Genomic DNA, 14,297 nt, shown 5'->3' with positions numbered 1-14,297 from the left:
AATAACTGGGATATTGAGAAGCTAGTTAACCAGAAATACAAGGTAATCTTGTATGCTCCTCCACATGTCAAGGGGAAAATAAATATCTCTACCAGGCATCTGAAAGCCAAGATCCAGTAAGAACCCCAAGCATGAAATAACTGATGGCAGGTGGAAAGAACAAGTCCAGATCCAGCCATGTCATGCTTAATCTTCAGTGTTGTCAAAAGCACTTACTACACAAACACTGGAAGCACCACACTGCCAAGGGATACGAAAGGGGATATACTTATCAAGTATAGTAAGGCAGTCAGCACCTACTTGAAAGACTCCTCTAACACAACTGCTCTTCATCTCTATTCCACTACAACATAACTGAATCATCCTTGTTACCATTTCTGGCCAATAAGAAGTCATAGAAGTCCCATCCCACTGCCTTTTTAAAAAAATATATACTGTCTATCTCCCTTATGTTTTTCAGTCCAGGTGAAGGGTCTCAACCTGAAATATTGATTGTACATTTCTTTCCATAAGTGCTGCCTGTCCGTGAGTTCCTCCAGCATTGTTTATGTTGCTCAAGAAGTCATAGAAGCCATATGCCACACTCACCAATTCAGAAATAGCTATTTCCCCTTTGCCATCAGATTTCTGAATGGACGATAAGCCCATGAACACCAACTTACTACTTTTTTTCCTTTTTTGCACTAATTATTTAACTTTTATATACATCTTTCTTTCTGTAATTTTGTCTTAAAATCATGTATTGCAATGAACTACTGTCGCATAACAACAAATTTCACGGCATATGCCAGTGATATTAAACCTGATTCTGAATCTGATTCTTTAACAAAGGAGAAGACATTGTGGAAGATTATGGAATATCAGAATGATAACCTATGCAAGAGCCAAAAGAGATGGGAGAGATCTTAAATGGATTTTTTGCATCTATATTTACTCAGGAGACTTTAAAAAATAGCTGATTCTTTGACGCACTGGTGGGAAGCAATCAAGCTGAACTGCAAAGATGTTCAGAAGGTGGGCGAGAGTCAAAAGGAAATGCCACAACTCCAGAAAAAATTGTGCAGTATCTGCCCACCCTGATTTTCAGAAAAATATTTCTGGAGCTTTGTCTACATAATGGCTTTCAATAAATTATTTTGTATTTATTTATTTTTCTGTAAATACTGCCCAGAAAATGAATCTCAAGGTAGAATATGGTGACATATATGTACTTTGACAATGAATTTGATGGGAGGGAGATCTGAGGGGTAAAGAGCCAGAAAACCTAATTCTTTATGTGGGATGTGTTCAGGTTTGCTTCCAATCTAGTCCATTCATGCAACAGAATGTATCGTCCATCTTTCTGCAAACTGATTTCATAGGGAGCTCATAAGGAAGAGAATGAGTAGTTACATGATTGCAGCATAACAAATTAAGCACCTGAAAATTTTTATATAAAGGCTTTACAGTTTGAAGGCCACAACAGCAAAATCTCCTGGACTTAGAAACATAGAAAACCTTCAGCACAATATAGGCCCTTTGGCGAACATGTACCTACTTTAGAAATTACCTAAGGTTACCCATAGTCCTCTATTTTTCTAAGCTCCATGTACCTATCCAAGAGACTCTTAAAAGACCCTATTGTATCTGTTTTGGAGGTTTCCAAAGAGAACATTCAGGAGTGTCTGGATCACTTATGAACTTTGGATGAGCTGATAAGGTCTATTTATTCCTTTGATGAAAGAGTTGAGTTCTACTCAGCTCTTTGGGACCAAACTACCACACAATAGGCTTCCAGCTGATACCACATCAAAGTCCATGAGTAACAGCATCATCACACTCTTCTATATGCAGAAAGGGTAGAAAATAGAGATCAGAAACTAGTAATCAGTCTCATTGTTTGAAGTGAATGATAGGTTTCTATCCCAGGTTATCACTAATCAAGTTACAAAGAATGAGTTTGGCCAGTTGGACCATGACGTAATCCCAGTTTCCTAAAGGAAAACCTATGTATAAGAACCCACTTGACCATGGGTGCTCCGTATAGAATACCCTTGAAGCTCTGTAGGAGGGGGACATTGCACATCGTATCAGATGTTTCTTTGGAGGAGAAGAACAAAGTCTTTGGGGGAATGCCTCATCATAAGGGCTTTGAAGAAACCATTGAGATTTTGCTTGGCTGCTGTAAAAAGAGTATCCCTGGTCATTTCTCCTTTCACAGCTGTCTGAGGTGCATACCAAGGTACTGAGACGTCATTCATCACCTTCTGAATAAACCTTTGTCAAGAAAATCCGAAATGATGCAATGGCCTTTGTCAAGGTTCATTTGAACAACAGCATAACACAGCACATTGTGCTCTACAGGCTTTTCCAAGTAACATGCAACATGACACATATCAACTGCTACTGGAGGGTTATTAACATGATGAAATCTGTCCTCGGGACTACCTGAATATTACTGATCTTCTTGAGAAAGCAAATGACCATAACAGAAAGCTATAGACAGCCACATTTCAAGGTCCAGGATTATGAACCAAGTATGTTGCAGTTTCCAGTTATGTTATATGGCTCAGAATGTTGGACAATATCTAGTAACACGAGAAAATGAATTGTAGCAACAGAGATGTGGTTTTTGAGGAGGATGCAAAGAATATCATGGACGAAACGAATCTCTAACGAGGATGTCATGAACAGGGCAAACACAAAAAGAGAAGTAACATATGAGTTCATGAAAAGGCAATGTAACTTCATTGGACACGTGATTAGGAAAGAGGAGTTAGAATGCACGGTAATTATTGGAAAGATTGAAGGGAAGAAAGCAAAAGGAAGACAAAGACAAATGATGATGGAGACAGCAGCCAGAGAACTGGAAATGAATACCAATGAATTAATTCACTTGACCCGAATCAAGAGTGTGTGAGCCATGGCAGTCGAAGCTCAAACTGGACACGGCACCTGATGATGATGATGATGATGTTGCAGTTAATTTGGTGCAGCTGTACTCTTACATTGTACACCAAGGAGCTGGAACCTGCGTAAGAACCTCTCAGAATGATAACTTAAGGAGTATATACAAATGAAAAATTGGACTCATGCTGTTATTGTGCAAATCTTACAAGTTAAATAAATGACACTTCTAGTACAATGAATGGTAACATTTGAATATATAGTAATCTGTATTTGCATATATTAAGAATGAAGTGTATTTTGGTAAAATATAGGATGTAACAGATTCTTATACCTTAAAAGATAAGATAACCAATGAAGTATTTAGTAAACAAATTGCTTACTTTTATATAGGCCCTAATTGTAATGTAATTACACCTCACTGCTAAAAATATTGACGATAGGAATTGCGTCTGTTGCTAAATTGTGCAGCTACTTATAGAGACAGATGGATACAAAACATTCTTGAATACATTATAACTATAGAATTGGTTTGGTGCTATTTACAGGTCATAATATGAAACTGTTGAATGTCATTTTACAAATTTTAAAAGAACCTTGAAGCATAATCTCTTGGCTTCCTACTTAGAAGTTTGTCTCCATCCTCAATAATGCTGTATTCACAATACCATTTACTCTGGTAGAATGTGCTGATGATGTGCTTTTCCACTGATGTAAAATAAAACAATAACCTCAAATCACTATGTTAGCAAGATCGTCTGTATCCTCATAGCTACTGAAACTTTTACATATCCTCCTTTCTACACACCCATCCCATTCCATTTTAGTAATTTACACGTCTATACTCAGTACGCTTTTATTTATATTCATCCATATGACACCTTATGTTTCATATCTAATTTCAATCATGATTAGCAACTGAAACATAACTGAATATAAACTAAATTTTAACAAAGTTTTACCCAGCCCACACTTAATGCTTTCATCCAATTTTGAACGCTGCCTTTGACAAACCTGACCATCTCTGATAAAGTAAAACACCAAACTATACTTCTTCTCTTTAAAATTCATCTGTTAATTTTTACTTTACTTTGAATCCATGCTCACAACTGCATTACAAGTATAGTTTCCTCCCACGATTATCTGCCACCCATCACGGCATAACTCAGACATTCACTCTGCGCCTGCTGTCTGTTAGTTACAATGTCAGCTACTGTGACTAATTTCTGTAATCCATCAATTTACACACATGACAACTTGATGACCACATTCAAAAGAAGAATCCGATAAGTGAAAAGCAATTAAATTTTACTTTAAAGTGCCAAAATTATGCTTCATCATTCGTATTCCAAGCTGATTCTGAATTACTGTCAAATGAAACAGAAATTATTTAAAGAGCCATTTTTGTCATTTTGTTCTGAACTATTATTATCCATGTTGTAAAGGTACCAAGACAGAATCTAACCCCTTTATAATCACAGCCAGGGGACCTTCACAGATAACTGGCTTAAATAATAAATGTACAGTAATTCCTTTGGGTTTGTTCCAAAGCAAGCTAGAAGAGGTTTGTAATTTATTTTAAACTGTCTCTGATTCAACACTAAATAAAACCTGTAATGAGAAGGTTTTCTAATGGACTGACCTGAGGTAAGACATAACATAAACTAATGACAGCATTTACAATCCATTCTAAACAAGTAACCATTTAATGTTCGTAGTATGACGAGGCTGCATCAGATATTTACTTGCTGTTTTCGTGTGCAATAACTAAAGGCTGAGGAGAAGGTGGGAAGAGGCAATGGAGAACTCTTCACTGCATCTGCTCAGTGGCCACTTTATTAGGTACACCTGTTCATTAATGCAAGTATCTAATCAGCAGTCATGTGGCAGCTACATAAAAGCATGCAGACATGGTCAAGAAGTTGACTTGTGGTTCAGACCAAACATCAGAATGGGAAAAGAGAGGTTACCTAAATGACTTTGCCTTTGGAATGATTGTTGGTGCAATTTAGGGTTGTTTGAGCATCTCAGGAACAGTTGATCTTCGGGGATTTGGACACACATCAATCTCTAGAGCAGGAGTTCCCAAACTGGGGTCCATAGACCCCTGGCTTAATTGTATTGGTCAACGGCATAAAAACAGTTGGGAACCTCTGCACTAGAGTTTACAGAGAATGGTGCAAAAACATCCAGTGAGTGGCAGTTCTGTGGGTGAAAATGCCTTGTTAACGAAAGAGGTCAGAAGAGAATAGCCAGACTGGTTCAGGTTGATAGGACAACAACTTGTTACAGCAGTGGTGCACTTGAGCTTCTGAATATACACACGTCAAATCTAGAAGTGGATGGGCTACAGCAGCAGAAGACCTTGAACATACATTCAGTGGCCACTTTATTAGGTACAGGACATATGTTGAAATTAAAGGAGCATTTATTCCAAAAATTGCAGAAGTTTAATAATTTTCTTTTCCATAGTTAATGGGTAATGTTCCTCCCATAAAGGGCAACTAATTTAGAAACAGCTTAACTTGGTATTTAATACAAACTTAAATTGCTATATTTCAGGGAAGATTCACATCAACCACCATCAGTAGTGCAATCAATTGTCCACCTTATCGAAATCATTGCTTTAAAATATCAGATCAGTTCAATTTGTCAACAGTCCAAATCGTGAGTTGAAGAATGTTGAATCAAATCTTACATTTCCTCTCTCAACCAAAGAGCAGGAGTTTGGAACAATGTCACATTCAAGGTTTTAATATTTTAAAACACTCTAACTAGTAACTAATAACTATTTGTTAACTAGTAGAATACCTTGATAATTTCATTGCCTCTGGGAAAATGATTGCTGATTTATTTATTATTTAAGCATTTGTATTGTACTACAACAAGCAAATGATACTTAGTTCAGCAACACAACCCCCTTTCCACCCCAGTACTCAGTATTTCTATGCTTAACTTGAAGCAGGGTATAAGATGCTTAACAGAGACCTATGATTGCTGTGTTTTGTTCTTTCCAGTTTACACATGTATTTAACCAAACTGCCTGTACAAAAGGTAAATGGAGACCAATAATGACTTATGATACTCTCTAATGTGTAACACTCTCTAATACTCTCTTGGATGTCATGGCAAAAGGACTTTTTATTGAAGTATCTACAACAAGTCAAAACTGCCCAAAGCATCACTGGCAACAGCCCACACACCATTCAGGGCAGATATTCAGAAATGTGCCAGGAAAAGGCCAGCAATATCATGAAGGAACTCACCCACCCTGCTTATGGACTGTTTGTCCCACTCCCATCAGGGAGGAGGTTATGTAGCATCTACGCCAAGTCCACCAGACACAGAAACAGCTACTTTCCACAAGCAGCAAGGCTGATCAATACCTTGACCCACTAACCACCCTATCACCACTACTTTATCATGTCCTGTCAGTTACCTTATATAGAGACACTCCTGTACATCACCTTATGTACAGTTTAAAGCTATTTTGTATATTTGTATTTTACAATAATTGTGTTCTTTATCTAATCATGTTTTCTGTGCAGCATCAAATCCAGAGTAACAATTATTCTGCCTCCACAGCAACAATTAATCTTTCTCTGGCGCTCTGTCCGCCAGAGAAAGCAGGATCTCCCACTGGCCACACATTTTAATTCCACATCCCATTCCTATTCTGATATGACTATCCACGGCCTCCTCTACTGTAAAGATGAAGCCACACTCAGGTTGGAGGAACAACACCTTATATTCCGTCTGGGTAGCCTCCAACCTGATGGTATGAACATTGACTTCTCTAACTTCCGCTAATGCCCCACCTCCCCCTCGTACTCCATCCGTTATTTATTTATAAATACACATTCTTTCTCTCTCTCTCCTTTTTCTCCCTCTGTCCCTCTCACTATGCCCATCCTCTGGGTTCCCCCCCCCCCTTTTCCTTCTCCCTGGGCCTCCTGTCCCATGATCCTCTCATATCCCTTTTGCCAATCACCTGTCCAGCTCTTGGCTCCATCCCTCCCCCTCCTGTCTTCTCCTTCATTTTGGATCTCCCCCTCCCATTTTTGAATAGGCTGCCTGGCCTGCTGTGTTCACCAGCAACTTTGATGTGTGTAACGATTATTTTGTTCTCATTTACACTTGTGTATTGGAAATAACATTAGACAATTTGAAACATTAAGCAATCTTGGTCTGGCCACCCAAAATAGAGAATGCTTACCATTTGATGCCATAAACTTACCTGAAAGATATTGGACAGATCACGCAGGTTAAAGATGTAATGAAATTTGATGGCTGTTGGCAAGAACGTAGAAGCCACCTTATTGTGCAAGGCAAGTGCCAGACTGATTAGCTGGTGTGTCGATTTTTGCAAAACCACGGCAAAGTTATTAATTTTGAGGTGCTGGCTAAGAATGGTACTGTAGATTGTAGCAAGTGCATCCGTGCTGGGAAATGATAGAGCAAACACACAGAAGTGGCGCTGCAATTAAAAATAAGATACCTTTAGTCAGAGAAAAGTTGATTTCAATACTATATGCAGCTCCATATCAAAATAATAAGTACTGTCCATAAATTCTGATGATAAAACTGTTGCTTTAAACCCCATATTGTTATTTTATATGATATACATTCTTGTGGACAAGATTTGGGGATGGAAAACCATAGGACATCACCACTGATTATCAGTTAGTGCCTGATTAAGCTGATATTCAAGACTAGCAATGTACGGATCAATTTACAAAGAGTAATAAAGAATCACTTTCCATTCCTAAAACCTCCAATATATTTGCGGTTATGCATATCATAGCATACCAAGTATAATCCCTTTTCAAAACCCAATGCAACTATTTTGCATGGATTTGACTAGCAAGAGCAAAGACCATAAGACATAGAAGCACATTTAGACCATTCAATCTGCTGTATAGCTGATTTATTTTCCCTCTCAAACCCTTTCTCCTGCCTTCTCCCCATAACCTTTGACACTCTAACTAATTAATTACCTATCAATCTCTACTTTAAATATGTGCAATGACTGGACCTCCACAGCCATCTGCCGCAATGAGCTCCACAGCTTCACCACTCTTTAGCTAAAGAAATTCCTCCTCCACTCTGTTCTTTTCTGACGCTGTGCCCTCTCGGCCTGAACTTTCCCAACTATTGGAAACATCCTCTGCACACCCACTCTGTCAAGCCGATCCATATTTGGTGGTTTCAGAGAGATTTCCTTCCCCCCCACCCCTCATTCTTCTAAACTCCAGCAAGAACAGGGCCAGAGCTATCAATTGCTTCTCATTCATTAACCCTATCATTCCTGAGATCATTCTAGCAAACATCTGAATCTTCTCTTTTGCCTGCACATTCTTTCTCAGATATGGGGTCCTAAATTGCTCACAATACTCCTAATTTGTTCTGACCAATGCCTTATAATGTATCAGCATTATATCTTTGATTTTATATTCTAGTTCTCTGGAAATGAATGCTAACATTGCATTTGGTTTCTTTATTACTGACTCAACCTGTAAGGTAACCTTTAGGAAATAATGCACTAGGAGTCCCGTGTCCCTTTGTACTTCCAATTTCTGTATTCACTCCCAGTTTATAAAGTAGTTTACACCTTATTTCTTCTACCGAAGTGCATGACTGTACACTTCCCTACACAGTTCCATCTGCTATTTCTTTGCAAGTTCTTCTAATCTGCCCAAGTCCTCTGCAGACTCCGTTCTTCCTCAACACTATCTTCCCTTCCGTTATCTTGGTATCATCTTTAAACTGGGCCAGAAAGCCACTGATTCTTTCATCTATATAATTTGCATTGAATGTAGTGTAACTAACACTAACCCCTGAGGAACAACCCTAGTCACCGGCAGCCAATCAAAAAAGGCCTCCTTTATTCTCAATCCTAGCCTTCTGCCAGTCAGCTAATCTTCTGTCCATACTAGTATCTTTGCTTTAATAACATGTGCTCCTATTTTTCTTTTTGACTTTATACTCTCTTGACTTCTCTTGTTGGTCATCCTCATCCTCTCTTTAGAATTCTTTTTCTTCTTTCGGATGAACAGACCCAGCATCTTCCAAATTACTCCCAGAAACTTCAGCCATTTCTACTCTACATTCATCCGTTAGTGTTCCCTTCCAATCAAATTTGTCCAACTCCTCTCTTATGCCTCTGTAGTTACCTTTACTGCAGTGTAATATCGATACATCCAATTTTAGCTTCCCCCTGTCAAACTGCAGGGTGAATTCTGTCATATAATCACCACCTCCTAAGGTTCCTTTACTTAAAGCCAGAATTGTCTTTTCCCTCGTGGGCTCAATCACAAGCTACCTTCTTTAGATCCAGTACAAACCTCATTTTTCCAATCTACCTACATAGTGAAATTCTTTTGAACATCATGACATTGTTCTTTTTATATGCCTTTTTTTTAATCTCCCTTCATAATTTGTACCCCATATCCTGGCTACTGTTCAGAGGCCTGTATATACAGTATATCTTCCATCCAGAATCTTTGTACCCTTGTGGTCTCTTAACTCTATCCGCATGGGCTCTACATCTTCTGATCCAGTTTAATTCAAAGACTGATTCTAGTCTTAAGATGAACAGGAAGAACAAGGGTCTATTCAGTACCCTTCCCCTGATAATGAAAAAATGAATAGTGTTTAATAGTCTATCGCAAACAAGATTGTCTGTGATTTGCTTCATAGCTGAAGAGACTGCTAAGATAGAAGGAATTATAATGGCTGTTGCCTCCACTGAAACTAAATTAATCTAGAGCCTTAGAGGAAGGAATAGCAAACATTTTTACTGCTAATCTAGCAAAGAAGCCATCTGAAAGTAATCTGCTAAATCAATCTCACTTTCACAACACAAAAATATATTCACAATGATAAAAAAGCAGAATCATTGTACTGGAGAAAGCCAATAATAACTTGGAGTAAAGGATCCACAAAAACATGATACTTCATCATGAACACTGAAAAATCTTCAAATTCAACAAACGAGTTACTAGGTTTCACCTCTGGCAATTTCCAGCTAATGTGTCCAACTTACGTATCTTATCCAGCTAACTGGAGACAAAAGTAGTCTTTGCTCTGCTCCAATCAAATGCAATGGAGTTCTAATAAAAGGTCAGCTACCTGTAATGCTTAACTGGATTACATGGAAAGATAGCCAGTGGTTCTGTAAATCTCCTTGACTTTACAGCAGCTCTAACTGGCACATTTAATACAACCCTGTTCATTTGAGATAATTGTCTTATTATCCCTCTATATTTGTACTGTTCAAATTTGCAATTTATAGTAACCTATATCTTTGCATTTTTCTGCTGCCACAAAAAAACAATAAATTTCTCACCATACAAGTCAATGATAATAAATCAGATTCTGAAAGTTTATGAGAGATATAAATATGAAGAATCTATTTCTTCAAGCAAAACAATCAAAAATCAGGGATCTGAAAACCAGGAGGCAAGGATTTAAAGGAAGAGAGAAGATGAGTTGTTTTTTCAAACAGTCAAACTGTGTAATGGCCCAGGATTTACAACCTCTGAAACGTAAAGGCAGAAACAGTCCTTCCAGGTGAGGCGACACTTCACATGTGTGTCTGTTGGGGTCATCTACTGTATCTGGTGCTCCCGGTGTGGCCTCCTGTATATCAGAGAGACTCCACGTAGATTGGGAGACTGCTACGCTCTGTCCAGCAGAAAAAGTGGGATGTCACGGTGGCCACCCATTTCAATTCTACTTCCCATTCCAACATGTCAGTCCACGGCCTCCTCTACTGCCGTGATGACGCCACATGCAGGTTGGAGGAGCAACACCTTGTATTCCATCTGGGAAGCTGCCAACCTATGGCATGAAAATACACTTCTCAAACTTCCAGTAATTGCACCCCCCCCCACTTCACCATTCCCATTTCCCTTTGCATCACCTCTCTCTGGTGTTCCTCCCCCTTCCTTTCCGTCCATAGTCTTCTACCCTCTTCTATCAGAATCACTCTTCTACAGCCCTTTATCACTTTCACCTATAAACTTCCCAGCTCTTTACTTCACCCCTCCCACTCTCCCAGTCTCAATTACCTACCACCTCCTTCCCCCCCCCCCCATCTTCTTGCTCTGACATCTTTTTTTCCAGTCTCGATGAAGGGTCTTGGCCCAAAATATCAACTGTTTACTTGTTTCTATAGATCCCACCTGGCCTGCTGAGATCCTCCAGCATTTTGTATGGGTTCCTTTGATTTTTCCTTGTTTTTGGACCAAATCGTCTTTTTCAGTGTTGGAAATGTTCTATGATTTTATACCTTCCTTCTAAGCTATCACTTTGATTGTTATGTTGCAAATGTTTTCATTGCTTCTAATTTACTCGATATGCATGCGTGACTGGTAGACTGGCATTTACTCTCCTTTGTTTATAAGCTACCTTTAATCATTGCAGTTTAAATAATTTGTGTCCCTACAATAATGCCAGTTTAACCAAGCATCCATGAAGAAACTGTAAGTTATATCCAAGGTGGGATGGTGCATGACCTGGTGAGGAAATACAAAGTTTGCTCCCATGCACGTGCTGCCCTCAATCTGCAGACAGTGGAGATATTCATTGGAAGGTGTTGATATTAATACTGAAACTCTTTTTTTTCTGTCCAGGCATCTAGGAAGTTCAAGGGCGTAAAAACCACAGTTGGTTTCAGAACTTGGTCTACTCATTTTGATCCTTTTAATCTTTGTAGTGTCCACATTAGATCAGGGAAGATGAGAGAGATGGAATCACGGTGATTACAGTCCGTTAAGGGCCAACATCACCTTGACTTATAGATAAGAATAGGCAATTGATTACAGCACTCAGCAAGCTTCACACGCCAATCAATTTGTACCCATCCTTTAAATTATAGAAGATGACAATAGCTTTATAGATCTCTGTCCGTAAGTGATCTACATATTATAAATCTGGGAACAGCAACTCTGTCCTGACAGTAACTGTGATCGTCTACTGCAGCTTCTAAACAAATTGAAAAACAGAATTGACTAATCAGCAGTTTAAGAGTGGTATGCTTTATTGATTGTTTTGAAATTTCAATGTGAATTTATTTACAGCTTTTCAGCTCACATTGTGCCAGATGTCTCTACTTGCCCAAAAATGGTTTTAAAAAGCTTAGATACTCATAATTCAGCTGCTGGAAGCTAGATTAATGCAAGTAAGTACTTCTGGTGAGTTGAAGATGGATAATGGAGATGAAAAATCCTGCTAGCATCATGTACTGCTTGGCACTTCACAGATCCTGCACTCAGTGCCACTGGAACTGCTGAAAACCTCCTGCAATTTCAATTTCTTTTTCAGATTTCCATCACCTACAGTTCCTTTTACCTCCTTGCCTATGATTCCAAACATGAGAAAATCTGCAGATGCTGATAATCCAAAGCAGCACTCGCAAAATGCTGGAGGAACTCAGCAAGTGTGTTGACCTGCTGAGTTCCAGTGTTTTGTGTGTGATTGTGAAGTTGTTTTGCATTCTGCAGTCCTAATGCAAAAGCTCTTATGCTTGATCTGTTACCCTCCTGTCTTCACTGCACCTACTTTGTACACAACAAACAAAACAAACTCCTGTTTTGTACCTGTAGGCGAGGGTTTATGGTGAAACTGCCAGCTGTGGGATTCATGCACGACACATACTGCACCTTATGAATCTCTTTGAGTGTGAGCTTAGTTCGGTCATACCTGGTAAAAGATTAAAATTAGTGATGCCGAGGAGTTTGAATGACAACACAATGAACAAACTGAATTAGAATCCGAGTGAAGAAATTGCACTTGCACAGCAACCTCAGAACTATCACAACTGAATTTTAAATCAACCGTTAAAAGTTTTTGGTGAAGAGCAACGTCTGTGATAGAAAATAAAATTACATAATTCTCTTCCAGTGTTAGCATTGGTCATATCTGCATAAAAATAATATGCTTGGAATATCAACAAGATTAGCAGCATCTGTACAGAAAACAAAGAGTTAATATTCTAGTTTGATCACTTTTCGTTAGTAAACTAACAAAAAGTAATTTACCTGAAATGTTGACACTATTTTTTTGTTTCCACAAATGCAGCCGGACCTACTGAGGATTTTCAGCATTTTTTATTTGCATTAAGGAGTTCCAGCATCTTCAGCATTTGGCTTACATTCTTGTTCTGGTTGGCAAAATAAACTTGAACTTGAGTGTGTGTGACATAACACTCACTGTGTATTTTCATGTCCTTTTCCATGTGATCATGGTGGTGTAGTGTTTGCTCAAAACTCTTGAGTTCACCAAAAAATGATTTTGTTCTAATATCCAAAATACATAATTTACTGTGATAAGCTTCAAATAAAACTGGACTGTATTCTTTTTATGTCATATGAATGAATCACTTGAAAAGAAACAAATCCAATTTGCATCTGTAGAACACTGTATCACATTTGTAAACCTAACCTGTTTTGCAAAACAATTAATTATATTTTGTGATGTGGGCACTATAACTGGGCTGGCAAAAAAAGTCAGAAGGAAAGCAAATAATTAATTTCTTTGTACATTAGTAATATTGGTTCTTGGAAGAATGTTATATTGGAGGAAGCAACTTAACAAAATGGATAAAGAGAAACCTGATCACATGCTCATAATATGGGGAAGTGGGTAATCTCCCTCTTCACTATACTAATGTGAAATGACTCCCATCTACTTACACATAATGTTGTGAAAAAAACCTTAATTCCAAGTCAATACCACCTGTATTTTGAAAAAAAGCTATGGGAAACGAATCTTCAGCAGGTTAATACCATATGCAGTTCCCATTCTAATCTCGGGAAGCCAAATTTTAAATATAAGACCATAAAGACATAGGAGCTGAATTAGGCCATTTGGCCCATTGAGTTTGCTCTGCCACTTCAACAAGGCTGATTCATTTTTTTCTCTCAGCCCCAATTTCCTGCCTTTCCCCCCCGTATCCCTTCATGCACTGACCAATCAAGAATCTATCAATCTCTGCGTTAAATATACATACAGACTTGACCCCTCAGCTGCCCGTGGCAAGAAATTCTACAGATTCACCACTCTCTGGCTAAAGAAATTCCTCATTTCCGTTCTAAAAGGACACCCCTTCCAAGGCTCTGTTCTCTGGTCTTAGACTCTCCCTCCATAGGAAACATCCCCTCCACGTCCACTCTATTCATCATTCACCTACTCACCTTTCACCACTCGATAGGTTTCAAAGAGGTCACCCCTCATTCTTCTGAATTCCAATGAATATGGGCCCAGAGCCGTCAAGTGCTCTTCATATGACAAGCCATTCAATCCTAGAATTATTTTCTGAACATTCTTTGAACCCTCTCCCATTTCAACACATCCTTTATCAGAAAAGGAGCCCAAATCTGTTCACAATACTCCAAGTGAGGCCTCAC

General features: G+C 38.6%; 1 protein-coding gene across 1 annotated transcript in view; it reads right to left on the bottom strand.

Moving 5' to 3' along the window:
• dnah9 (dynein, axonemal, heavy chain 9) overlaps window positions 1–14,297 on the bottom strand; it is a 585,611-nt gene that overhangs the window by 350,100 nt on the left and 221,214 nt on the right. Inside the window, exons 40-41 of the mRNA XM_063074264.1 lie at window positions 12,489–12,591; window positions 7,124–7,363 (exon numbers count right to left, since the gene is read on the bottom strand). Of these exons, the coding sequence (XP_062930334.1) occupies window positions 7,124–7,363; window positions 12,489–12,591 (343 nt within the window). The remainder of the gene's footprint in view (window positions 1–7,123; window positions 7,364–12,488; window positions 12,592–14,297) is intronic.

Source organism: Mobula hypostoma, chromosome 22 (genome assembly GCF_963921235.1).
Source record: "Mobula hypostoma chromosome 22, sMobHyp1.1, whole genome shotgun sequence".
Taxonomy (NCBI): Eukaryota; Metazoa; Chordata; class Chondrichthyes; order Myliobatiformes; family Myliobatidae; genus Mobula; species Mobula hypostoma.
Note: the sequence above shows the minus strand (reverse complement) of the source record. Positions and strands in the feature narration are given on the sequence as shown.